Below are 26,692 nucleotides of genomic sequence, written 5' to 3'. Positions count from 1 at the left end.
TGTCTCAAAAAAAAAAAAAAAAAAAGACAAGCATAAACCCCTGTTGCCAGTCCTACTTGCTCACTGCTAAACTGCTAATTAAATTAACACCCTTATGAGCTGTGACTGGCCTTTGAAAGTTAATGAACAAGAACTGAATCAATTTGTCCCAAAAAAAAAAAACCAGTAATAATAAAGGAATTAAGGAAGAGAATTGATTAATCAGTAGTGGTGAAGTATTATTCTTCAACAGAAAACAGACAAGAGGGTTGATAGTGTGTTTTCCTGGTGTCAAAAAAAAAAAAAGTGTGTTTTTCTCCGGAGAGAGAAAGAGGAAGAAAGAGAGAAAGAAGAAAGATGACATTGGGGCTGATAAATGCAAATCCGGTGGTGCACGCCAAGAAAAAAAGAGTGGCCCGCCCCCTCGACGATCCTCACGCCGACGACGCCGTGGATCCTCTCGAGATTTACGATATCCTTAATCCCCCTTACCCCCCCCCCCCCCCCAATCACAAAAAAAAAAAAAAAAATCGTCTTGGGTTGCTTTTCTCTTCAATTGTTCTTACTCTTGTTTTGAATCATATCAGTTAAAAAGAAAGTTTTTTTGTCTTTGAGTTTCACTGCTAAGTGCTAAGCTGCAGAGGAGATGTGATTAATTATAATTAGTCCTAGTTCTTCAACTTGCTTAGCACCAAAATAATATTACTACTGCCATCTCAAAAGCCCTTTGTTTCATTATTATGTTGGGTGTTAAAATCAGAGTTGTTGCTGTGATCTTTGACTTGGCAAGTTTGGATTACATTACGTGAGAGATATAAGGGATCCGGAGCATCCGTATTCACTAGAGCAGCTCAGCGTTCTGTCTGAGGAGTCCATCACTGTTGATGAGAAGCTTGGCCGGATTTTGTGAGCGCCCCCTCCCCCCCTCTTTTCCTCCATTTCACCTGTTTTCATTTATTATTGTTATATTTGTATTGTGGCTTCCATTCAATGAATGAGAAAAAAGAAGTATTATTAATTTCAGATAGTACAGAGTTAATAAAGCTTGTAACTTTCATCAAAAGTTCAGGGGGAATGTGAAGCTCAACTCTATTCATTCTCCAAACAAGTCTTATAGCTTTATTACCAGCATTGTTCCTCAATTCATTTCCAGAGCTTGCTGCTTTCATAAGATTGATGTGCGGGATTTTAGTTATTTTCCTTATTGGAGAAGTGGGTGGGAGAGTTTGGGGGATGTGGTTATTGTAGTCACTGTCTCTAGTACATCTCATCTCACTCAGTGGTTATTGTAGTGGTCAAGGACTCAATCGAGGCATGATACATGCCAGGATGAGGAGTCCTGCGTTAAGCATCTTAAAAATTGTTGTCATTGCTAGTATTTAGTTAGTCATCCTGTGTTTGAGTTTCCTGGATAGCTGATATGTTCCTACTGACAAGGTTCAGTGCTTCGTTGTGATGGAGCAAGAATGATCAACCAGTTAATGCCAATTTATCAGAATAATAACCACTCGAAAGAGAACAAGAATCACTACCACATATTATTTGAGTACCTGACTTTACTAATCTTTCTTCCTGTCAAATACATCTGTCCCGATTATACCCCCCATTGATGTGGGAAAAGCGACCATTTTAGTATTAGTATCTTGCTCTCTTTTAAATTCCTGTCGTGCCTCATCCCACAAACAAAAAGCCCGGAAGAACATGTTGTTTAGGGATTTTCTCTATTAGTGCTGACTTCTTTCGTTCATTTGTAGGATAACCTTCACGCCTACCATTCAGCACTGCAGCATGGCAACTGTAATTGGTCTGTGCCTGAGAGAGAAACTGAAGGATTGTTTCCCTGCACATTTTAAGGTTGACTTCTCCACCTCTATACTCATCGGCACTTTTCGATTTTGTTTCTGGACAAAGTTTCTGGCTTCTTTCAATGCAGTTTTTACTTGCATATTTTCCTTGTAATTATATGTTGAGATACATTTGGATAATTTATCATTGCAACTAACTAACTAACTGTTTAGTACGTCTTTGAGATTCATGAATCTAACTTAAAGTTTTGCAGGTCGATATAAAAGTGGCTCCTGGATCTCATGCTGATGAAGAAGCAGGTTAACTAAGAAAACCGCAAATATTCATTTCCATCATTGAGAATGCTTGTTCTTTTTCATATCCCAATATTGACCAATGATTTGAAATATTCAAAAGAGGTGTGTGTTAAACGTTACCTGGGTTTGGTAAGCTTGTGTATTTGGAACTCATTAGCTCTGGGTCTTTTGCCTAAGTTAGTTCCTGTTTTTTGAATTTAATCAAGGATTAGATGTTATCCATACTACAACTAGTAGGGGAAAAGGTTGCTTTTTGAAAGTGCTTTTGTTTGTTCTATTGAACCTTCAAGCTGCTGGTCTCTCTCTCTCTCTCTCTCAATTTTCATTAATTTGGTTTCTTTACTGGATCCCCATTTCAATTTTTCTTCACAATCTATTCAACTGCTATATTAGCCCAAGTTAAAGGAAATCTTTGTTGTTTGTCTTTTCCTGCAGTTAATAAGCAATTAAATGATAAAGAAAGAGTTGCTGCAGCCCTGGAGAACCCAAACCTTCGCCAACTAGTAACCGAGTGCCTTTACTCCAGTGAACTTTGATTGGTTAACCTTACAGGAGGAGTTTACTTCTTGTGCAATCAGGATGAGGCTTCCTTTGTATCATAACTTGATCTCTCAAATGAAGAATGTTACATCCTTTCCTTTTGCGAGTGTATGTAAAGTATTGTTCTAAATCTAACTGATAAATAAAGTCTGAAGTAATTATCCCTTGTTAGCTGAGGTCAGCAAGAAAAGAATGAAATGTGGCACTCTTCTGTGGGCAAGATATAGGAAGTTGATATGCTCCTGGACAGGAGTAGAAGTTTCTCTTTTAGTCAGATTCTGACTATTATCAGATTCTAGGCAGATGGTTCTGCAGGCTTCTAGTTTATGATCATTACTTAATCAATGAAAACCTTTATTGAGAAACCTATTCAAGGTGGTTGGTCTCTCCTACCATCCAAACACACTAAGAATAAGATGGTAAACGCCATGTTGGTCATTGCGGTTGCCTTAAAACGATCTCTCGACAGGCGATTAGCTGACTACTGAACTTTCCAACAGCCTCAGGGCATATCATTAAGCAGTAACGAGTGATAAATGTCAGCATTTGTCGCTTGAGGATTATAGCCATAGACCTTTTCCAAGCAATGATAGCAAGGGTTGTGACTTGAGGCAATCTGAAAGCTTGCAAACGCATGCGCACCTGAGCTTCTTTAGGAACCTTAACTAACCTGATTCGTGCGGGGCATCTAGAGTTGATCCTTCTGACTTGCAAGTTCTTGACTGTTAATCCTCGAAGTTGTTAACTCGTCGCCTTGGGCCAGCTTTCAAGAAATAAAAAATGATTTTCGATCATTGTTACCAGTAAAAGGTGATAGCAACTTTTTACTCATCCACAAGGATTGAAATCAGAGTCTGGTATATAAAAATATGTGGCAGGTCTAAGAATTTAACGATCAGATGCAAGATTGGTTTCCACCATATTCACGTTTTTCATTCAGCTAGTGCGAGTTAAAACAGATACTGAAGGTGGATAAACTACCTCGGGATGGTACTCAGTTATTGAATCATTTAACTCGTCATTGCAGGTTAATATGGCAAAAGGGTTTTAACTGCCAAGCAAGGGCAGGAAAACGTAATTCGCTTGCATGATACATTTATTTGTTTCTTGATATCATCAATCAAGACATTTTTACTCAGCTTGCAGCTGACGCAAGACTCCCCGGTTCAGGAATCACAACAGCTTCAGAGTTGCCATTTATGCCATTCAGTGGTGTAATGTCAAATCCCCAGTATTTAGCAGTTCTTACATCTTCCTCGACCATCAATCTTGAAAATTCTTCATGATCATACTTCAGGGTAGCCTTTCCTCCGAACTCACTGGGGAGGTTTTCAGCGTCAAAAAAGGTCTTCATCAGCTCCATGCTACTTTTGTTGTTTGGATACACAAAATGTATCTTCTGAAAAGTTTTTGGATCCACGAAGTATCTGACGACCTGAAAAGGAAGAGGAAAGCAGTTCTTCAATACGCTAAGAACTTCAAAGTTCTTTTTGTAGGTAGGGTTGGAGGGAATGGAAGTAGCGCTCATACCTTCCAAAATGCCTCGAAAATTCTAGGTGGGCTATACAGAATTATTAAACCAAGTCTCTCTGGGTAATGGTTCTGTAGAACATAAATGATATCTCGGGCTGTTGAGATGGCAATGTTAGTGTTCAAAGACCAACCGTTGAAGTCTATGAGCCATGACATCTGGTCTTGGCCTTCTGGCAAGTCCAGCACGGCATTTTCTATCAGATAAACTAGATGACGGATATTTCCCTCAGGAGACGCCGAGTTCTGCAACAATAGATAACTTTCATGTTAAAAAAAAAAAAAAAAAAATTACAGCATCAGTAGAAATAGCAAACTAATTTGAAATAGATACCAAGGAAGTTTTTAACAGGAAAGGCAAAAAACTGGGAAGTATACCTGCATTCCGGGCCTCATTATGAGGACAGTTCTCCCCAGTCGATCATGAAAATTTGCTCTGGAGACTTTGCCAGTCTCACCTTCATGTGCTACTTCATGCTGTAGACGGTGAAAATGATTGCCATGGTCAGTCAAAGAACCATGGAGATACTCTTTAAGAGGTAAAATAAGAAAAGAAGAAGAGCAAGGGAGTGCATAGTTAGTTTTATGCATTAGCATTTATACGAAGTTCTCCATGGTACGATATATTACCCAACGGATTTCTTCTGGCTTATAAGTTGCTCTCCACTTTAGTGACTCCTTCAACATTTTCTGAGCCTTGTTAACATTCCAATTTCGGGCTTCCAGGTATCTCCTTAGACAAGCATCTGAACAGTACTTTAAGCTGCGTCCAGTTTGAGGTCCAATGGCAGTCCTCAGTTCTCTGACCTGCTCACAAAGAATCAGCTAATTAAATGACGCACAAAAAGACGATTGCCAAATTTTCTTAATCTGAGGCTCCATCTTCTCTTGGTTACCTTAGCATCTTTCTCCGCTGAATTCTCCTCACGATTGCTGCTAGACTGCTTTTTCCAGAACATGGTTAATGCTTAACCTGCAAACAATAAGGAGGTATTTACATTTCAATAACCTTTGAATATGACCAAATCTTTGCAAATAAGACGTTTTTTTGTTAACAAAACTCATGAAAACTAGTCAAAGCATTAGAACCAGAGGCAGTATATACATCTTAAGGCGGACATAAAGAAGATTGCATGCATAAGAAAGCGCTTTTATTTCCATGGCCAATTGAGTTGAAGCTCGAATCTTCATCGTGCAAGCTAGAATATGTGAAAAGTAGACATAACAAACACGATAGCTTTTCATAGCAGTAGTTTCTTTTCAAGGTCAGAAGTCAAATATTATTTATGCTATTGGAGATGGAAACAAAGCGTATATACTTCTTTTTTTTTTTTCTTTTTACAGATAATAAACAAAATTTAAATTGTAAATTCATAATTCCGTCTATTTGTACGCAGATAATAAACAAGATTTATTTTTCTTAATTATGAAGATCAAGAAATTGAATAGAAGTACAAAGAAAAGCATCTTATGCGGAAAATTCAGCAGTAATCTGTGTAACGCCTCCGTTATCCTTCAAAATTGGATGTCGCACTTAACAGATGCCTGCGGAACAAAAGACCCAATGTGAATTCAGATCTTTATTTAGTTTTAGTAGTCCTGCCCTGTTATTAATTTCTAGCTCCATGAAGAAAAAAGGATAGTCATAAAGAGAGACTAAATGCCAGAGTCAAACACGTTATTTTGACAACTAATGTAGCGAGACCAACGTAATTCCTGAAGCCATCAACAAAGCTTGGCTACTGTCATGTCAAACGATTGGGAACGTTGCTAGTTTGACTCTGCCAACAATGTGCGGCGTTACTGAAGATGAAATGTTTCAATTTTTATAAGAAGAGAGGTTTTTTGACTTTCTTACATTTGCAAGACAGATCCCACCATTTCCTTTACTAACTCCTGCTGATTCAGTGAACAACAGATAAACCACAAGCAAATGGAGATCGCAAATCACACGAACAATTATTTATCAGCAAGCGAATCATTCAGATACACTACTTTTATTGCATTAGGAGGCTCAGGGAGTAGTTGAGGTCTTGACTCTTGAGTTGCCATAGAAGAAGAGTTAGATCAAAAGTTCAGATCGTTTTCACATTATTGAATAATCACAATAAATGGGAACGCCGGCTACGCTTCATCAACTAATTTATACTAGTACACTTCCATGTGCACAATGCATACTCGGTGATCTACAATACTGATGGAAAAAGCTCTCAAAACCAAGTAGAACCAGGGAAAAGATTTGGTCTGAGCTTTTGATCTAGCATGAGGAGAAGTGGTCTGAAAGTCGCATGTCATGTCCATCATCAAAGCAAAAACTGGAAATGCCGAGCCCTTTTTTCAGAAAACAGTACCTATGGAAAACAACACTACTAGTATGGAAATCATCGAACAAAAACTGTTGTTGACTAATCCGATCAGGATTTCTGTAATCTTTTCTTGGTCTGTCTTTCCTTTTCTTTTCTTTTTTTTTCAAGAGTTATTTCATATTCATCCAAGTTCGTGAAAAATGTAAATGATCCTTCATCGGTTGATCCGTGGAAGCGTAAAAAGGATCAAGATTACGTAAAGCTCGTAGTAGTGTTATGGTATGAAAAGGGAAAACAAAAGCTTAAAAGACATTTGTAGCATAATGAAACAGTTGGTTATAATCAAGGTAACTGACCTGAGCAACGTCGTACAAGAAACTAAGAAAAATCTGTGACTTCAAACTTCAACGTTCAAGCTCTCTCGAATTCCAGAGAAATAAAGAAATGGTCACTCGAAATTTAGAGAGGTAGAGAAATGGAGAAATTTCTGGTCGGATGCTTTATTTTGGCTTTTTGGCCCGGACGAGCTTTGAGTTTGTCGAAGTTGTAGTACTACTACGATATTTTGGAGATTTTATAGAGGGACGAGTCAAAGAGAGGAACAATAATAAAATAATTTTTCGTGATGATGAAATGACAGAAGTGCCCCGGCAGACTTGGACTTCTGCTAACGACCAAGTGTCCAAGTCAAGTCATGTTGTGGCTGGCTGCAGTCTTAGAAATTGGAATTGGATGGCTAACTTTTCCGACTACCGAATCAACCAGTAGTACGACAGTTTTGACTGAGACGGCAGCGATTAGATAATTTACTAATTGCAATTATGTGGTGGATTAAGCGTGTTTCTCTCAACTTTTGCCCTTTAACAGAAAAAAAAAAAACCTTTTCTTATTTTCCTGAATACATCAGTAGTGTTTACTAGAGGATTATTTATTCCATGTTGCAAAATGACCAAAAACAAAAGTTCAACACGGGGTTGGTTGTTTGAATTCCCCCCCCCCCCCAAACACACATGCAATATATATATATATATATGAAGAAAAAAGTCTCGATTGGGTCTTTTTTAATTGAGAGATGATGTCCAACAATTACATGTGCTGCGTCCACATTGTATGAAATGATAGGGTTGTTTTATCCCTTCGAATCTTAGATAACTAGTTATAACCAATAAATTCATTATAGTAATTTCACTCTCAATAATTTATCATCCAACATCGTTCTATACTTTTTTTTATATGGCCCTTTGGCAAATGCTCTAGAACCAAAAAGGGTAAATTATCAATAACTACCATGTGTCCCTTTTTTCCATCTAATCCCTTTAACGTTTTAAAAAATCTGCATAATTTTCTTGTAGTTAGGTGTAAAGTGAAAATTTTAATGGAAAGTGAAGAAGTGATTTCTGATGGGTAGCTGAATCGACCTGAATCAGTCTTCTCTCAAGTGAGGTGTGACAGTTTTGCCGGTCCAAAGTGAATCTGCTTATCCGAAGTGAGTGGCGGGGCTTCTCTCCTGAGATCACTCCGACGATCAAGTCAGTATATTTGAGGAATAAAAACGTAATGAACAGTAAAAGGCAGTAGTGTGCTTACTTAATAGGAGTGAATGGAGGACAGGGCGGTGGGCTTATGTTGGCGGGACCCACGTTCTGGCCATTACGGCTCTATCCCCTGACAGGAGGTCTGATTGAGAATGTAGTAGTCGGGGCTTGATGACGGGGGCTCTAACGCAGTAGCCATTAAGAGCATCAGGTGCTTTTCAGATAAAGCATGAGCTCCGTACTGTGTCAAGTAGGCTTGACACCAACAGCGTGCAGCCGAAGTGGAAAGGGTGAGGTGCAGAGGTCATCTATGTCAGAGGCCATAGATCCGCCCGAACTCAGGGGTCATGTTTAGGCCATGACCGCGTTTGAGTGATGGTCGCGATGGGTCACTTCGGCAGCGTGGGGTTGCCAGAGGTAGGCATCCTCAGAAAGCAAATCGCATAATGTTATTGATTGAAATATTAATATTATACTTACTTAAGGGGTCTAACCACTTTGCATGAATCATAAAAGGACTATTTAAGTATATGCAAAACCATAGGGAGGGGTTAAGTGAATAAAATGAATATTATAATTTCATATACATAGTACTTAGAGTTCATCTAATCAATTTATTATAGTCGGATGTACTTTCTGTCCACTTTTTACTTTACATAAAATCATTAGGAGATTTATGGATATTTTAAAACATTAGGTGGTTGTGTGACAATATGATTGGAGGGTTATCAGTAATTTACTCAACTTAAAAAAAAAAAAAAAAAAGATTGTACTCTTTTTCAAGACAAAGGGTGATTATCATTCTTCCTATTTCCGAACCAATACATCACGTAATATTGACCCAACAAAAATATGATCGTACTCTTCCTGAAGACAAAGGGTGATTAATCTTTTTCCTAATTCCACACCAATACATAACGTAAAAGGTAATAATTGAACTTGGGACTTCTTGAAATCCTCCTGCGGCCTCTGAAAATTGCCTGAGGCCTGCTAGAGGACCGTATAGGACACAAAATCAAAGAAAAATAGATGGATTAGACAAACGACCTATAATTTCTTACCTGCCCTTTATTTCTGAGGCCCCTCCCCACCTGTCTGGGAAGCGCCCATGGCTGCCTTCAGATAGTTGTCACCATCCTATTTGAAAGAAATTTAATTCTGCCCGCCTTCTTAGGTAAGCATTAAAGTAGGATCGTCGACTTCGGAGGTTAAGTTGTATGTTCCTACCGCATTTGCTACGATTTTGTTATCAACACAAGAATGTGCCCTGTTGTTTGTATGCTATAATTCATGTCCACATCCCTCAGAGTGTCTTATGGTGATTAGAAAACCAAGCAAATCGTTATGCTGTATTACCCCATTACTTGATAATAGTATACACGTACACAGCACCAATAGCAATTCTACAATACATTTATTTCTCGTCAAGACCTCACTGTGGAGCTTTCACGGACTTTGATATTTGCTTCAATAGCATGCCATCAGGCAGTTGAGGCAATTATTACAACACCAATACATAGCAAGTGAAAAATCTTTGTTCACGGATTTCGTCAAGCTTTGCTCCTTGTTTGTATCATTAAACAAGATTGATGCTTATTTTGTACCGATAGGATGTGCACAAAAATGACAAACAAGCACGCACGGGGTTACCTCTCAATGAGTCCATCATTTCATGACCTTCCTTCAATTTAGTTGCAACTAAGGTTCACAATCCTTCCAAGCTACCCCGTCGAAGGTAACCTCTGCTGGGGTCAACTGAGAATTGAGAAACCTGAAAAAGCATGGGTGGATAAATTATGAGCTGCTAAAATCGCTTCCAATCTGCCCAAAACTACACATCTTTTCAATTAATAGCGAGACAACTACGGACTAGTATTTGGTTGCACTTGCACACATTTGACGGCACTGAAGTCAAGAATTATGAGGAAAATCCCAATGGCATATATTATCGCAAAGCCTATAAAGTGGTTTTGCCAGAAGAAGCATAATACGATGGATTGCAGGGTAGGATGTCTATGTAATTCTAATTCAGGCAAGGAAGAAAGAAGCTCCTAAAGGCACTGGTTCCGGTAGGCTTAACTCCTAAAGGCTACTGACTTCATGTTAAATAAAAAAAAAAAAAAGAAGAAGGAAAGAAGCCATGGCAAGTCATTATGAGTGATTTTTCAGCTACTCTTGGGATTGTTTCCTCCTTATCTTCTGGTTAGTTATTTATTCATTTTTGTATTGAAATTGACACCTCAAATACCGTACCCGATCAACTTTGAATTATGTATAGGTTATACTCTCTTTTTATTTTTATTATTATTATTTTTTTTTTTTGTCAACACAGGGGTGTCCGGATCAATTCTTACGGGACCCGACTAATCCCCTGCGACCCGGGCTCGACGCCCCAACCTGGCCCGAACACGTTAAGTACGCGGAGGAATCCAGCGGAACGGAGACTCGAACTTGTGACCTCAAGGTTCACTGGTGAGAGGCGCTGCCGCTGGACCATTCACGCGGGGACTTATACTCTCTTTTTAGGTGAAACGTTATTTGGGTTGAATTTGGCATGGATTCCTTTGGGTGATGACGCACCCCATAAATGACCAGAAATTTAAACGTGGACACTAAAGAAGTCAAAACTGAATGGGCTCAACATGCAAACCAGGGGTTAGCAAGAACCACAGTGCTGGGCTTATCAGAGAAAACCCAATGGAACCAATCAAACAAGGATCAAATGAAAAAACTGATCCTTGATATGGAATGGATGGGGCTCAAGCTCATGTTACGTTCCAAAGTTTTGTAGATTTAGCCTACGAAATCCAAATTCTAATTCTTCAAAAGCAAAACAAGGAACAATTGAACGACAAAACAAGAGAACTTCAAGAAACGGTTGCGATTCAAATTCATATGACCACTAAACCAAGTTGATTTTATACAAATGCAAGCAACGACAACAACTTAATATTTAGAGACTTCGTACTTGATCATGCCTACATATGCAAATCAACAATTTTGAGCCACCAACTTATATTACCAAATAGTTACCGGATGGTCAACCCGCTGAACATCCAGTCACAATTATTCTCCATAACTAAGACGGGGTCTACAGTAACAAGGGGCAGGGGAATAGTACTAGTATCCTACGACGGATTACGCGGCACACCAATCAACACCTTTATTTATTCATGAGCCGTGACTACGCTTCCTTTGACAGCATTTAATGTGTCTGCGCGTGCCAGAATACCCAGAAACAGGGGATATCTATCCATCTATGTTATATTGGATATAGAAGGCAGGCAGAAAGACTTCGGACTAGCTGGATTTGGAAGCCTGGAAGAAGAAGAAGAAGAAAACTTAATGGAGATGATTATGGGCAGTAGGAGCTGCAGGATTCGAAGGCTATGTTCATCTTCATCTTCATCTTCATCGTCGTCATGGAAAAGGGTGGAGAGATCTAAAGGTCTGTTGCTGGCATCTGAATTGGCCAGCTCATCAGATGTTGCAAGACTCACAGGCTATGAAAGACTCTCGCAATCCACGGGGCTGCCCAACGAATACGGTGGCGGCTGTAAACCGATTAGCATTACGAGGAAACATACTGCAGCTTGGAGGTATCTTGGGAAGGTATTTTCTTTCAAGAGAACGGGTGGCAGAGGAGAAGTCGCGGCGGAGGCTGCAGCCAATCCACCGGAGGCAGTGGTAAAGAAGAAAAATAGGTCATCTTGGCTTCCTGATCGTGACCGACGATGGCCTGTTCAAGGTTGGTAACAAAACTAAGCATGTTGACACGACAGAGGGAAGATGATTGGATGTGAATACAGCTTAGAGGAAAAGGTTGACTTTCCATCGTTTCTGTTCTCCTCCTCAGCCTGGTCGATTCGGTAATACAAATTGTTTTTTTTTTTTTTTCCCCTCGGTGTTCTTTGATAGATGTGATAAAGAGAATTAGTAGCATATTTCGTATTTGCTTGTAAATGCTTTCCCATTATAGATGATGAGGAGCTGGGATTTCTTTTTGCAACCTCATTCGGCAACACTTTTGTCTAGTTGGACACGAAAGCAGTTTTTGAAGGTCTTTTCTTTATTTCCTTTCCTTTTTTTTTTTTTTTTCCCGATTAGTCGAACGCATTATCCATCCATCATTCGGTACTGGTAGACCTGCTTTTCGGTTGGTCAACCATATGCGTCCACAGTCAACAAATGGGTTGGTCTATTCCAACGTTAATAAGTAAATCACACAAAAAAAAAAAAAAAAAGTTACCACTTGATAATAGTCATATTGATCATACTTTGCCCGTCAAAACATTCCATAATTCGATTACAGAATAAAACCACCACTGAAGTTCTCGACGTCACACTACTTAACGTGTGGATTATGGATTCCAAATAAATTCAATCTCATGTAATTGCTGTATCAGCCCCTCCAAGAGAATGGACATTTCAGGTCTTCATCCAATTTTGGATACCGCAAAACACAAAAAATTTCTCCATCTTCCAGAATAGCAGAGATACAGCGAGGCTAAAAACATTTTGCCAGTAACTAAAAAGATAGCCCATTTGTTTCCAACTTCAGAAAAGAATGATATCAGGCTGCTAATTATATTCTGAAATGGAGAACAACTGCTGAGGAATTGTTTTCAAAGGTCAGACAGCTTGGGAAGAAATCACCTTCAACTACCTCCTTCCACGCGCTGCTGAAATAGATCAGTCGGGAGACTCGAGCAAGTAGCAAACCCACAATCATAAAGCTACGGCACACTTCCACCCGGGCCTTTTGCAGACTGGTAACCAAAACAACTACTAGTAGAGTACGCTTCTTCGTCTCCTCAAAATTCAGCAGAAGAACCATCTTTGCCATCATCGTTCACCGTGCAGTTTTGAACCTTTGCCAAATGGATAGTGAAACCAACGGAGGAGGAATGAGAAGAACCTGAATAATAGTTTGATTTTAAACTATGATTGCATATCATCGAGGAAATGCATGACTGCAGGTGTGCAGCTGTGTATTTGCAACACTGACCACGATAAACACGAAAGCTTCCTTCCTTGCTCAAACAGAGTTCCATGAATGACAAATCCAGGGATTTCATTCATGTAAGCAATCAAAAACAAGAAAGCAGGTAAATAAGCCTGTAATAAATTAACTTCAAGCCTATTATTTCAAACCTGACTCTGAAGATAACCGATGAACTAGCTGCGACCTCATCCTCTCAACAGGTGCCAAGAGAGTTGATTATGATCAAGCAAAATTAATCATGGTTGGCTCCTACAAACCAACCTTACTGAGCATTGTTCAGAAACTCAGTCCTACTTCGATGGCAAAGATGCAATTAAGACAAGTTTTTCTTTTCAAACTACGAAAGCTTTTACCTCCTGAATATGCATGTATGTATACATATTCCGGTGTGGTCATCCTGGCTTTAATCTCACAAACAATTTGGTTTGGCATAGAGGGTGATTCTTTGTTTTCAACTCAAGTATGAGCATATTTTAGGCATTCTTCTCCTATCCTGTGAGCATGATGACAGCTGGAAGTCTATGCTTCCAACAAGGATTAGAATTATAGGATGCGAAGGAGCTCAAAACAACAGACCAGTACACCTGAGGAAAGCTCGTTTATACAGTGACGAGCCAAGCAGCAAAGTGCCAGCAGTCACGGAAGAAAATTTAGTGCATAAAGATCCAAACTTTCGTTAAGAGGAAAAAAAATATGTACTCAATGATTTCACAAGAAGACGAGTAAGGAAAAAAATATGACGAGCCAAACTTTTCAATTTGTAAGAACTTCCCCACCAAATCAATACAAGAGGTGACACTTTGATTACAATAGACCCCAAAAAATCTTTCGATTCACGGGACAAATCAAGCAAAGGAAGCAACTTCACAGCAATTTGTACATCTCCCAATACGATAAGAGACGGAGACGGAGACGGAGAATAAAAAACAATCTTTTCGATACATGGGAACATATCAAATTAAACATAAAGATATAATTTCTCTCAGGAAGAAAGAAAAGGGTTGTAGATTTGTAGTGATACCTGTAACCTCAAAAATACAGGTGGATGCCATGTCTGCGGCTTGATGACAAAAATCGCTGAAGGATAAGCCACAAAAGCCTATTCCGCCAGCGTTTTGAACAGGGCAGGGGTACGACATCCCCAGGCAGTCGTACCGACACATTGAGGCGGTTTCCAGTTTGTCGGTCGGATCTGGCGGCTAATAATTTGTCCATTACCGGAACGGATTAGTGTCAGCCCGGCTGAGCTGGCAACTAATAATTCAATGAATAAACAATTTAAGAACCCCAAAAAAAAACATATTTTTTGTTTACAAAATTGTGCTCTTAATTTTAAATCCGGTATCATTGCAATTAAACAAACAGACTTTTATCGGGTTTTTTTCGAATTGTTTCCCCCCCTTTTATTGCAAGGCTGATAAAACTTGGCTTAAATGTTTAACCGAATTGATCAAAACAAATTAGTTTTTTTAAACTTTTATTCCTTATATTTTTATATAAGTTATTTTTCCTTTTTATTCCTTACATTACAATTTACATGTTCCGGAAATGCAATTTTCTTTAACAAAATATGAATGCAAGCTAGATTCAACATAAACTAACGAAATGTTCCATCCTGCCAATTTGTATAGAAACACTTAACGAAATAGATCCGGGTGGATTCGAACCACCAACCTCTCAGGTCATCTGAAAACCTGAGCGCTCTTTCCAACTTCAGAGCCTACAGATCCTTCCATAACCAGGGCAGAGCACAAACAATAACGCAAACAAGTCGACTACAGGAACCAGCATTTTTTTGTGCTCAATGATTAATCGTAAAACCCAAAAGTTAAACACCTTGAAAGGACTAAGACATGAACAAAATACCTTTAAAGGCAACCAAATGTATCCACTATTTTGTGACACTTAAACTCCAATTTTTTTTTTTTTTTTAAAAAAGAAGGCCGCATTAGTTGCAACCCGTTGAAAACTAAGGCAAGATTCTGATATGGAATTTGGATGCTAGCTAATGTTCTACAGAAGCTTTAAGAATCCATCATGTAGGGCTATAAAAATGAAAGACAACGGAAATGGAAACTAAAAGGTTAAATTCAAGAACGAGGAGGTTTGGGCAGGGCTCATTGCAATCAAGTAGGGTTTTGCCAAATTAGCGAACCAGAAATGGTCAAGCTTCTTCGGAATGACAAAAGCTGCAGCCAGCAATACTAGGACCAAAAAAATACGCACACACACAGTCTCTTGCCTGGCAGTGAGACACAGATTTGAATGAGGGCATACTGCCAACACATATTTCAGCTGGTGACTGAAGTGAAAAATCAGTTACGCCAAGAAAAATAGCCATACTAAAAGACAGATGCAAAAAATGCAAAATACTAGATAGCATTTGTTAAGAGATCACCTTAAAACAATTCCGTCTTCATGCTGCTAGCTCAGTTCAAAAAAATGAGTTGGATGACATACAACCAGCGCGTAGTACAAAGGTTGGCTTCCAAGTTCCATCAAGCACTAAGAGATAAAATACTAAACAACTGTTGGCTTCAATAATCAATACTCATTGCACCTCCTTGCCTAGAGGTAAGCATTTTGCTCTCCTTGCCTAGGGCCACGCATTTTGAAGGGCTCAGCCAGATGAGCTGAGTGAAACTTCCCAATCAAATGGGGTGGCCAGAATGAGCCAAGGTTACATCAACAAACTTCCAATCCAAAAGGGACAAGGTGTGAAACCTTCGTCCCAGATGATGCTCAAATCTTGTCCTCTGCATTTTAGCTCAAGATCGAATCCGAAAAAAAGAATCAGATGAGCACTTCCATCAACAATTCAGAGTAAGCTTCCAGTTTAAGAAACTCGGTGCCTGGATGCTGGTATCACCAGTAGAAAGAGCACATATACATCCTGATGCAAGAATATTAGGTATCGAACAAATATATGGGTGGAAAGTACCCAATCTATCCATCAAGAAAACAAAACTCCACCACCCAGAAGAAAGTTGTTGAGCCAACAAAAACCATAGCTCCTAGGGTAGCAAATACAAGATTGAAACTGTACAAAGGGAAATATGTAATACAAACTTGAAAATAAATTACAAAGAAAACACCTAAGCTCAAACCCAGAACCCAACCACCATTAAATTGTCGGCCAGAAAAAAACAGAAACTTACATTCCACCTCTGAATTCAAAATGCAGTGTTAAAAGCGAATTTTGGGACACGCGATTGAAGCAAGTCATCGTGACATGCATACAAGCCAACTGTAATCAGCATTATACGAAAGCTTGGTCTGAAACCTTTTAAATTATGGAACTTTGAGATTATGAACATGTATCAGGTCTGCAATATGTAAAATGGATGCATTAATTATTACTTATTGAAGAGAAGGATTACACCTCAAAAAATATGATGGCTATCAATTGGTATAAATTCTTCTAACAGTGTTTTGAATTACCAATAATGCCTGTTTTTTCAAGGTGAGCACGTTATAGGTGTTCATTATTATTTTATGGGCCTCTTGGGAGGTGGTGATATTAGCTACAAATATATGCTTTATCGTGAATTAGTGCAAATTAAAAGCCAGAAACTGTATAATTTGTACCTGAGTTGAGAACGCTCCGTCTATGTAAGGGCACACAAATCAACAGTTGGTTCGCTTGCAAAACTGGGAGATTTGCTGAGAGAATTGAGAGAAGACGCGCACACACACACACACACGAGGAAGGGGGGAGAACCCGGGCTGAAAGATAAAATGTTCCCCGTGCGATCTCCCCTCCCTCCAAACCCAAAAATCTTATCTTTCATTAATCATAGTGACCTGCCATGCAAGCGCACCTGCCATGGCAAAGGTCAGGATGAAAACAGATTGACAATAGGATTCTGAACCACAATTTTTTTCCTTTTTCTACATCCTGGTACAATCTGGAATCTCCAATTAACTGGTAACTTCGAACCTTGCTTGCCCAAAATTTACCAGAAAGCATCACAGATTTGGAACCAGGAACACCCGGTTTCAATCGCTTGTTTTCTCCAACCGATGTAGCAACCGCTTCCAGACCAGCAGCCTAAGGACAAGTACGTAAACGTAATAAGATTCCAAAAAGCTACAACTTCTATCCAAAAAAAAAGGGCCGGTTCAGTCCACAAATTATAGAAATCCAAAACCTCAACTTTGTTTCTCAGTACGAGCCAAATAAACGTCAAAGATTCGCACCCAGAAGGCAGTAATCTACCACCTCATGGATTAAAATCCAATTTCTCTGATCGAGAAAAATATAATCAAGCATCCCGAAAAAGAAAATAAGATAAAGAGGCAAATCTTTTCAATTCACCCACACATTCAAATCAATGAAAAGGTATAATTTGTCAAAATTCAATCTAAAGGGACGAGGGATAGGGTGGACAAATAAGCACCACAAATGGAGAGAGAGAGTTCAACGCAACATTCAGATCCATGAAAACGGTAAGAGATTTTTCAGGGATGAAAGAGGGCAAGAGCAAATTCACTATACCTGCAAACTCTGCAACAAATATAGAAAGCTCATGACCTGAGCTCCCATCCTACAAATCTGCGTCGCCTTCGAGGAAACGTCGAGCTCCCATCACACAAATCTGCGTCGCTGTCGAGCCAACGCGTTTGAAGATTCAGATGGGAGAACTGCATCACAGCTGCTTGTTGAGGAGAGAATAGACCAAGGGACTTTAAAGGTACGGAGGCATGACAAAGAGAGGAGAGGTGTGGTAGGAATTTATAGGGAATTAAACCGACTGATGGGAGGCGGTTTCGGGCTGAGGTTGGTCATTTTTTGTTCCTCAAGGGGAAGGGAAGGTTGGTCTGCGCTGAGCTGTCAACACTGAATTCCTCCAATAACCAGTCACCACGAGTAAATTCTCCAATAGCTTGTAACCACGTGTAACAAAGGAAATTGGAAAAAAAATTTGGTGTGTATTGTTACCCTAATTGACGTCCTAAACCAAAAGTATTTTTTTCCAGTAATCAACTAATCAAAATTTAGGTGCGGGTGCACAAATTTCTTTTTGATTATCATCTCAATTTATAAAATTAACAATATTCTAATATCATATATTAAAATTTTGATAATTCTGGTTTATAATAGGATTTTAGTAATAGAGTTTTAGTAATACAATTTAAGAATTTTGATTCTAAAATTAGGGTTAAAGGATTATACTGTGATGGTTTGGAAATTAGGATTTCATGCAAAACGTTAAACCCTAAATCCTAATTGAGCCAAATAACACATAATTCGTTTTATGGAAAAAATTGTCGCAGTTAAAAGTTACATTTTATTAAAAAGAAAAAGAAAATATATCACCACTCACAAGATGCATAAAAAACAATAAAACCTCATGAGTGGCGCACTTGGGATCCTCGGTGACATGTTTTTCTATGCCAATTCAATGCCACCAACAGTATTGTGCCAAGTGTCATGTTATTATTTACATTTTAATTTTCTAATAATTCAACTTTGCTTGGTTTAACATAAGTTTAAATAATAACAAGACACTTGGCGCAACACTATTGGTGGCATTGAATTGGCATAGAAAACATGTCACCGAAGATCCCAAGTGTGAGTGGCGACCCTTATTCAGCAACCCACCTCAAACAACACCAATTATCGGACAATTTTTAATTTTAACGATATTCCAAGAAATTCGCCTAAAAAAGTGGAATAGTGTATTGTTTCAAAAAGGAAAAAAAAAAATTGGGATAATTTCAAAAACCTCCCTTGAGGTTTCCAATAATTACAGAGAGCTTCCCTCAAGGTTCAAAAAAAATACACTTGCCTTCATCGCTTTTAAGGTTTATGTAACAATATAAACTCAATAACCTATAATTTTTCATAAATATCCTGAAATACCCTTCTTCAAAGAACAAGACAAAACAAAATAAGGTTTTAATCTTTAATTTCTTGTACATGTCATACTTACTAAAACAAACAAAGTCCAATGACTCCAACTCATCTCAAAATTTATTATTTGTTAATTGTTGTCTAATGCAACTCACTACCACCATTACCAATACTAAACTAAGAAGATTAAATTTTATATTTACTGACTATCACTATTGAATATATTCAAATTAGTTGTTATGTATTCAACTGTGATAATGTATACACTGTCAGTATATAATAAGATTTAATCCAACTAAAAAAATGCTCTCATGTCCCTAAGAACGTAATTCCTCATTGCTCTAGCATACCTAGAAATAGAGACAAAATTCTACCTTTATAATAAAATTACAATCAATAGATAAATAAAAGAGAGAACCATTGAGTAATTGCTAGAATTTTTTGCTTAACATAATAGTCATTTCTTTATGTTTCAACTCTCAATTTCATTTTTTTTTTTGCCTACATCTCTGCCACCTTTTTCATCTTTCTCTAGTTTGACGATAAAATCCACAGTCTGTACCTTGTCAATTTGGTAACTTCAATTGACTAACATTTGTAAAGAGTAAAACTATTGGGAAAAAAAGAAATGATCTAAAATTTTTATAGTAAAATAGAGACAGGAAGACAAAAAATACAAATAAATTTTAGAGATAATAAAAAAATTGATAGTGGTGTAGTTGGTAATAATAGAGCGCGATATTTGGTGTGAGGAAGAAGCGACTGTAGAAGAAAAAGAGAAGAATATGAATATGAAAAGGAAAAGGAGAGAGGGAGGGAGGAAGATTAGAAAATTGATGGAGATTTTTTTGGAGATTCGGAAATAACAAGTAGAATAATAAGAAGTATTTTTCGATTTTAAATGTCTCTTTATAAATTAACTATTAAATGAAGGACATTTTAGTTATTTAATTAGACCAAAAGAGGTCGATGTAATTATTGAAACCTCAGTCGAGTGAAATTGTCAAAACCTCAAGGGAGGTTTCTGAAATTATCCCAAAAAACTTTTGCAAATATGAACACGATCTGACCATCACCCAGTATTTGTTTGTCAAATAATACTTCTATTAATACTCAAAAAGAGCGCTCTATACAAGAAGTACCATCGAGCTGGTATTCTTTTTAGCTAGAGTGGTAACTATTAGCATTAGACACAATGATTAGATTTGATTTATACCAATTTCTCGTACCTTGCATATATATTTTCACAAGATAAACGTGACATTCGACTACTCGAAAGAGAGAGAGGGAGGGCGTTTAAGGTGAAATAATAATTGTCTCATGTTCAAAAAAATCCCTCGAGTTTGTATAAAAATTGTGTGTTCGATGAGCAAATTTTGTAGACTGGACCCATTGCTTATACTTAATTCTCCTTCCATTTCTTTAAATTTGTGATAGGATGGGCTGGTGGGACATGCAGCAGTGAATTCAGGGGGGAAATATAAAGGATTTAGAAAAAGAAAATCATCCGTTGCAGACTTGATCATTAACTTTGGTACACATTGATGATACTTGTCTCTCTCTCTTATTTATTTATTTTTTTTTTACCCCTGCCAAAAACAGAGAGAGAGAGATACTTTAAATCTTTTATTTATAAGAACACAGGATCAAATAACATTTTACAGATGTACTGCAAACGAGGATCATAATTACAATGATTAGGCATCAATCCAAATTCACGCCTACAAAAGAAGAAAAAGGCAGATGGGTGGAATAATATGTAAGGTGGAGAGGGTTGTCATTTGATCTTTCTTCTTCTTGTGGCTGTGTGTTTTCTTTCCTTGGAAACAAGTGAAGTTGCGTGCAATAACGCCATCCGATCACATACAAAACATAAGGCGAAATCAGGCGCGCATGCTAAGTCTCTCTCTCTATGCAGTCGCCTCCCGGCCTTGATTTCGATCTTTCCCCTCCTCCTCCTCTTTTGCTTCACTCCCTTCTTCATCATGCACGTATAATAAAATGGATTATGCATTATCTATTATGAATAAAACCACCAAGATGACAAAATACATCCACAGCTCTGATGTAGTCTCTTCTTACTCTAGGACAGTCGAAGGAGATGAAGAAGCAGGCATAAAAACTAGTACCCGGAAATTTGGCACGGCTATCCTGGTTGATACTTACTATTATTATCTTCCTCATCTTTAGAAGCAGTCATATACTTCCCATAGATCACCCCTCCAAAGCCCTCCTCCTCACAACGTGAGGCGTATGCTTCTCCCAGAGAAGTCAAAGAATCCGTTCTTGAGTGGCCCGAAAAAAAAAAAAAAAAAGGATCCTTCAGCAAAATACATAATTATAAAATTCTATCTACGTTGATGAATTCCAGAAATCTTAAAAAGAGGATCGTCAGAATATAGTAAGGAAATAAGGTAGCAATAGTGCAGACCCGACTGCCGTTTCTTCACTGGGAGGTTGAGCCATCTTATCAGTCACGAGGATGACACCTCCAAAGCCTTCCTCCTCACAACGTGCAGCATATGCTTCTCCCAGAGAAGTCAAGGAATCCGTTCTTGAGAGAGGGGGCAGAAAAAAAAAAAAAAGGATCCTTCAGCAAAATACATAATTACAAAACTCTATCTACTTGGATGAACTCCAGAAATCTTAAAGATGATCGTTAGAATATAAAGAAATAAGGCAGCAATTAAGCTAGCTGCCAAGTGCAAACCCGACTGCCATTTCTTCATTAGGAGCTTGAGCCATCTTGTCAAGACTCTCTGACTCTGGCTGATTGATATCAGTTCCTTGCACAGCTTGCCGGAACCGGAGGCCAGAAAGTTTAGGACAAATATCGGATGGCTTAGGAGAAGTAAAGGGTGCGGGCGACCTGATCAGTTTCTGTACTTTAAGCGCTCTAAGCATTATATCGGATCAAAGGCTCCAACTCATCGTAAACCCCCCCACAAGTATATTTAGCCAGAGGATGTGGAAAAGATAAGAATGAATTTCTGGCTGCATCTAGGAGCCAATTCTCCAGAATTTGACACGTTTTTCTGTTGATGACTATGGATCCATAATTTACCACCAGAACTTGCCACGTTTGATGACACGCTCGCAGCTGTTAGAACCTTCTTCTTCCCTTTTTTTTTTTCCCAAAAAAAATAACAATTCTTTGAAAGAGTAGCCATTAGAGAATTTAGAATACTGAGGAATGACCAGTTTGCGGGACACTCGTAGCATCAGCTGAACACAAGAGAGCACCAAATGGATTTGGTTATGTGTCAAGTTGGGCTTTCGGTGACGAAGAGGATGTAACTTGACTCGGGCTCTTATCAACTTCTGAGCCGAATAGATTTGCGAACTCCTCTGGGATTCCACTATTCGTGACAGCGGAAAGAAATAATAGATCTCCTCTGGGATTCCATATGTAGACCACCAAACTTTATAAAAGATGTATTATTCACCTACAAAGAGCGATTCTAAACTATGGCATTTCTGACGAATAAACACAAGCATATGATAATACTAAAATCAAGGAGATGAGTTATCCATTAGTAGCTTAGTATTGAATTTTCTATACATATATATATATATAGACCTTCAAGTTCTTATAAGACCACATGACGGTGGGATGGATGAATCTTAAACACTCTCCACCCTAAGTTATTCGCCACGCGGAAAAACCATTCTATGACAATAAACAATCTGTAGGTTATATTTTGCAAGAATGGCATGCTAACAATTTTGGAAGAATATAAAAATGGCTAATGGTTTAATTCATGTATAATTAGCTAGCTGCTTATTTTATGAGTACATGCAAAGTATGTCAAACATATTCTAAATCAACAATTTTGATGTACTAGCAATTACGTTTTCTATAAACATATTTTTCAATTATCTTTTTATCTCAGATGTGTCAAATTACTATAATATTTTTTTCTACAAAAAAATTCCAAAAAATAGCAATCTAAACAGGTTACGGTTGGAAAATATTTCATGAGAATATTCAAAAAAAATTTGGGTTAAAAGCACTAAACTCCCCTAATGTTTGATGTCATTTGTATTTTTTTTTCCTAACATTATTTTCGTTGCATGTTGTCCCTTCCGTAAAGTCACACCAATTTTTACTCTTAAAAAATGCCAAAAGTTGTAATTTTCCTCTTTATCTCCATTTCCCTCCATTCTTCTTTTTTCTTGCCCAAACCCCTCATATCACCTATTTTTAGAGATGCAATTTTTTTTTTGGAAAATGGAAATTTATGTTCCCAAAAACATCACTTTTATTTAAAATAATGCACCCATATTAAGCAAAATTAAAACCTTGCTATTGCTAACAATATTGCTCGTCAGATTGTCAACATCAATAAACAAAAGGTAACATATAATGTGGTAAGATATTTCTCATGCACGTGTTAGTAAAATTTTGAAAAAAAAAAAAATTTGTCGTTAAAATTATATGGTATTCTTTTTTGGTAATTATTTTATGATTTTTTTGGACATGAAATGATTTTATTTTAAATTTTACAATAGATTCCAAAGGCATGTAATTTTTTTAAAGTGGTTGGAACTCATTTTAATGACATTTCTTTGGAACAATAAGATCCAATCTCCCACTTCTTCCTCCAAAATGCAATAAAATATAATGATAAGAGAGATTTTTTAAATTTTTATTATGAGTAAAAGGGGCCGAACTTGAAATTTTTTACTTATACTTTTTTTCTTGTCAATAAAAAAAAATTCACTTATCCTTCCTCCCCCGTCGGCCGTCGCTAAAAGAGCAAGTGCAAATGTTACCAAACCTTAGGGGACTGATTGCTTTTAACCCTATTGATTTGTGAAGAACTTGCAATGTAAAGGGGACATCGGGATTGAGAGGGGTGGACAAGGGGACATCGTGAGTTGACTGGGAGACAAAAGTACCCACGGTAAATTAAAAAACCAGTGAGTAACATGTTTATGTACTAGTCATCTATCCGAAACACAGAAAAAGTGAGCCTGACTTTTACCATTCCACGTAAGTGATTTTTTCAGAGACGACTTTTAGCTTTAGGCAACTTGTTACTTTTCCCCCTTTTTTTTTTTTTTCTTCCCCATTGAGCTCCAACCCTCCCACGGCACTGCATCAATCGTCAAAATAGAAACAATTGCCCTCCAAAAGCAGGAGAAAGACAGAAGAAGAGTCAGAGATGTTGGCAGAGTTGGACCACCCGACCGTTGGTGGCAGAGACTGACTGACGTCATAAACCCCCATTCAGCGCCCAATATTATAACGGCAAACGCCCCTCTCGGGCAGCTGCTGCAGCTCATAGTCCTGCACGTGCCGCCTCTTTCGACACTGTGTTAAGAGGGGGCAAAAAATTGGACGAGGGGAGGAGCGGGCATCATCAGAAGGAAGAGCTATTCACGGTCAAGATTTGGTCCAAAAAAATTATACGATTCAAATCATTTTTTGCATCTCATTTTTAATAACATACGTGGAATTTATAAAAATTTGTTCTAAAATTACAAATTATGCAAATAAAATTATGTCGTGTAGAAATAGAATTACGCAGTGTGTAAAATACACAGAATCGCAAAAAACGATCGCACCTGCAACTGTCACTGCTCGTGGTCCGAAAAAAATGGAGAAGGAAAATGACCTGCTTGCTGTAGACCTGTCGCGGTACTGCTGCAATTACTTCTACCAACGTCTCTCTCGTGGCTGACGCTTTTCCCTAGTGGTAATTTCTTTTGACATTGGACGCTGGAAGGAACTTTTGCATCGCAGCTGCAGCCTGCCCTTGCAGTTTCCGCCAACCGGATGGAAACCCCACTTCTTTTTTGTAGTAGGTTTTTTTGCTTTTGCTTTTTCTGCGTTATATGGCATCCATTTTACCTCAATCGCGCAACGACATACATTGAACTAATTAAAAGCCTCTACCCGCTGAAAATTGCTTCAGAGTAAGGGTGTGCGTGCAAAATGAAAATGAGCATCTTGGGAGCACTCATCCAATTGCTTGGTCAACGGATCTTCTCATCTCGACCTTCATCGAGTTCAAATCAATTTTTTAGAACATGTTCGATTGTGACCGGTCATATCTTTGATAGTTCTTCGTGTCTTACCAAACTTTAAGATATATATCAAACATTAATAGATTTATATGGTTTAAATTACATAAGTGTTCGGAACTTATTGAAAAAATTTCAACCCTTCCCTTCTTTGTTACAACTAGTTTAACGGGCATTGGAGTCAATTTTTTCCCTTTAAAATTTTGAAGGAGTAAGAAATTCCTAAAAAACCTAAACCTTAACAATCGAACTCAACCGAATTGAGCGCGATCTCATCGAGTCAAATTTGAACTGCTATTCTTCTATTCAATCGATCTTGAGCACAATTTTTAGAGTCAAGCTCGAGTTTGTTCTCACATTGACTCGATTGCATCCCTAATTTCGGTTACTTGAATCAAAGCCTCACTTGTATTGTACCAAGTTAAGTTGACACATTGACTGAAACATGCAGCAGCCGGACCAAAGAGATTCAGTCCAGTTGTTATTTGGCCCAATTGCTGTTTACAATTCGAATCAGCCGGTATCACTTTCTTCAGTAAAAACAACTTTTGGCTGATTAAGCAACCTAGCAAGCTGAGAAGGGATTTGTGAGAATTTAAGGCCTTGCTAACCTACTCGTACAAGCATTTATTTCAGGAGGAGATAAATTTCAGTTGCTGCCTTTTTACTGTAGTATTTTGTCTTCCTGTAACAGGGAAAAGCTTTTTAGCAGATAGGAATGAATCCACTCCAAATTCTTGTACTCCGCCACGTAAAAAAGTAGCATCCCCTTTCCGGCAGGTACACTAACAGAAGATTTTCTCAGCCTTAAAGCAAACCACGAACCAATTACAGGAGGAAGGAGACCACAAAATTCAATGCCTGGCCACTCCAAATAAAAGAGCTTAATGCAGCCGGTGTAAGCAAATCCAATGGTTACATCAGTGAATCGAAAATCACCCAAGAGGGATACAGGGGATTCCAAACTCATCGGGTTGAAATCTCATGTAGACCCCAGACCAGACATGGTATAAGCAGTACACTGCATGTTATTTAGGGCAGCAAAAGAGGGCCCTATATGAGGAAACTCCCCCAACTCTCCTCCAACCGAGGACGGACAGACTGAAAGTGAAACTACAGCCGTATAGGGAAGTGGTTCCCAAGCTGGAAATCTGTACGGGTGCTATTCACCTGGGCCATTAATGGGAAGGCTTAGTATTATTTTACCAGCTGCCTCCCTGGCTCGTGACAACGGCGAGGACGAGGAGTCGCGAATTGCAGAGCAGAAAAGGACAACCCGTCAATGCCTTTTAGTAGTATTAATTAAGGATCAGTTAGTGCCAAATGAAACAGGAATTAAAGTTCATCGGACAGCAGTATTCTTGAAGCAAGCGCAAATGAAAAGAGGATGATAAAGAAAACGGCAAACCCAAGGCAATTTCCTCAACAACAGAACAGGAAGCTTCACTCGGCTTCCTGTGTTTGTCTTTATCGTTAAAATTCCATGGAAAACCTGAGACAACGACATCCTTGAAATCTTGTGAAAAAAGGCTTGTTCAGCTCTCATCGTGCAAGTAACCAAAGTTAAGGGTGTTCACATCATCTGAACAGGTTAAACCAGACGCTAACCTCCATCACTTGCTGCTGGCTCCCTACCAAGTACGGTAGCAAATTACGCTTCTAAGTTTCTTTCACAGACGATTAATAAATATGGCACACAAGTAGTAGATCTTAATCATATTCACAATTACATTTGATCCACTTCTTCGAGTCAAGTCAGGAAATGACACTCCCCATTTCCCACCAAAAATAATATACTAAAAAGGAAA

General features: G+C 38.3%; 3 protein-coding genes and 1 long non-coding RNA gene across 13 annotated transcripts; 1 reads left to right on the top strand and 3 right to left on the bottom strand.

Moving 5' to 3' along the window:
• Positions 1 to 317: 317 nt before the first annotated feature.
• On the top strand, positions 318 to 2,792 carry LOC140010426 (protein AE7-like 1). Of its 2 annotated transcripts, none has more exons than XM_072057405.1 (5): positions 318 to 453; positions 782 to 885; positions 1,734 to 1,833; positions 2,039 to 2,084; positions 2,517 to 2,792. In XM_072057405.1, the coding sequence occupies exons 1-5, from the start codon at positions 337 to 339 to the stop codon at positions 2,615 to 2,617; spliced, it is 468 nt and encodes a 155-aa protein (XP_071913506.1). In that variant the 5' UTR covers positions 318 to 336; the 3' UTR covers positions 2,618 to 2,792. The 2 variants fall into 2 exon arrangements, with proteins under 2 accessions (XP_071913506.1, XP_071913507.1); XM_072057406.1 differs by having other exon boundaries at positions 331 to 456; positions 785 to 885.
• A 798-nt stretch (positions 2,793 to 3,590) lies between these two features.
• On the bottom strand, positions 3,591 to 7,001 carry LOC113698737 (uncharacterized). 2 transcript variants are annotated; one of them, XM_072057404.1, is made up of 7 exons: positions 6,814 to 7,001; positions 5,607 to 5,696; positions 5,048 to 5,124; positions 4,782 to 4,958; positions 4,530 to 4,628; positions 4,152 to 4,397; positions 3,591 to 4,056 (listed from the first exon to the last, which is right to left on the bottom strand). In XM_072057404.1, exons 3-7 carry the CDS (start codon positions 5,108 to 5,110, stop codon positions 3,757 to 3,759), a joined length of 885 nt encoding a protein of 294 aa, XP_071913505.1. In that variant the 5' UTR covers positions 5,111 to 5,124; positions 5,607 to 5,696; positions 6,814 to 7,001; the 3' UTR covers positions 3,591 to 3,756. The 2 variants fall into 2 exon arrangements, with proteins under 2 accessions (XP_071913505.1, XP_027074460.1); XM_027218659.2 differs by lacking the exon at positions 5,607 to 5,696.
• Positions 7,002 to 12,244: 5,243 nt separating this feature from the next.
• Positions 12,245 to 17,770, bottom strand: LOC113698976 (uncharacterized). Of its 5 annotated transcripts, none has more exons than XR_003450329.2 (4): positions 17,496 to 17,770; positions 15,396 to 17,048; positions 14,019 to 14,251; positions 12,245 to 13,516 (listed from the first exon to the last, which is right to left on the bottom strand). It is a non-coding gene; the product is annotated as an uncharacterized lncRNA (long non-coding RNA). The 5 variants fall into 5 exon arrangements; XR_011817733.1 differs by having other exon boundaries at positions 12,245 to 12,910; positions 13,001 to 14,251; positions 17,496 to 17,769; XR_011817732.1 differs by having other exon boundaries at positions 12,245 to 14,251; positions 15,396 to 16,323; positions 16,586 to 17,048; positions 17,496 to 17,769.
• A 2,697-nt stretch (positions 17,771 to 20,467) lies between these two features.
• Positions 20,468 to 21,808, bottom strand: LOC113698601 (uncharacterized). Of its 4 annotated transcripts, none has more exons than XM_027218474.2 (4): positions 21,565 to 21,808; positions 21,286 to 21,408; positions 20,984 to 21,139; positions 20,468 to 20,832 (listed from the first exon to the last, which is right to left on the bottom strand). In XM_027218474.2, exons 1-3 carry the CDS (start codon positions 21,756 to 21,758, stop codon positions 21,001 to 21,003), a joined length of 456 nt encoding a protein of 151 aa, XP_027074275.1. In that variant the 5' UTR covers positions 21,759 to 21,808; the 3' UTR covers positions 20,468 to 20,832; positions 20,984 to 21,000. The 4 variants fall into 4 exon arrangements, with proteins under 4 accessions (XP_027074275.1, XP_027074277.1, XP_027074273.1 ...); XM_027218476.2 differs by having other exon boundaries at positions 20,468 to 20,829; XM_027218472.2 differs by having other exon boundaries at positions 21,021 to 21,139.
• Positions 21,809 to 26,692: the final 4,884 nt, after the last annotated feature.

Source organism: Coffea arabica, chromosome 7c, assembly GCF_036785885.1.
Source record: "Coffea arabica cultivar ET-39 chromosome 7c, Coffea Arabica ET-39 HiFi, whole genome shotgun sequence".
In the NCBI taxonomy this organism is placed as follows: domain Eukaryota; kingdom Viridiplantae; phylum Streptophyta; class Magnoliopsida; order Gentianales; family Rubiaceae; genus Coffea; species Coffea arabica.
The sequence above is the reverse complement of the archived record's forward strand: the minus strand, read 5'-3'. Positions and strand labels throughout refer to the sequence as shown.

What these genes read in the sequence shown, in the direction of transcription:
- LOC140010426 (XM_072057405.1), top strand. Translation starts at nt 337, where the DNA reads ATGACATTGGGGCTGATAAATGCAAATCCGGTGGTGCACGCCAAGAAA. An exon ending in GAGAAGCTTGGCCGGATTTT is followed by an intron (nt 886 to 1,733) that starts GTGAGCGCCCCC and finishes GTTCATTTGTAG; the next exon opens with GATAACCTTCACGCCTACCA. An exon ending in GTTTCCCTGCACATTTTAAG is followed by an intron (nt 1,834 to 2,038) that starts GTTGACTTCTCC and finishes AAAGTTTTGCAG; the next exon opens with GTCGATATAAAAGTGGCTCC.
- LOC113698737 (XM_072057404.1), bottom strand. Translation starts at nt 5,110, where the DNA reads ATGTTCTGGAAAAAGCAGTCTAGCAGCAATCGTGAGGAGAATTCAGCG. An exon ending in CAGCGGAGAAAGATGCTAAG is followed by an intron (nt 4,959 to 5,047) that starts GTAACCAAGAGA and finishes CTTTGTGAGCAG; the next exon opens with GTCAGAGAACTGAGGACTGC. An exon ending in TTTTCGAGGCATTTTGGAAG is followed by an intron (nt 4,057 to 4,151) that starts GTATGAGCGCTA and finishes CTTCCTTTTCAG; the next exon opens with GTCGTCAGATACTTCGTGGA.
- LOC113698601 (XM_027218472.2), bottom strand. Translation starts at nt 21,758, where the DNA reads ATGCTTAGAGCGCTTAAAGTACAGAAACTGATCAGGTCGCCCGCACCC. An exon ending in AATGAAGAAATGGCAGTCGG is followed by an intron (nt 21,409 to 21,564) that starts GTTTGCACTTGG and finishes CCCTCTCTCAAG; the next exon opens with AACGGATTCCTTGACTTCTC. An exon ending in AGATGAGGAAGATAATAATA is followed by an intron (nt 20,833 to 21,020) that starts GTAAGTATCAAC and finishes TGCATGATGAAG; the next exon opens with AAGGGAGTGAAGCAAAAGAG.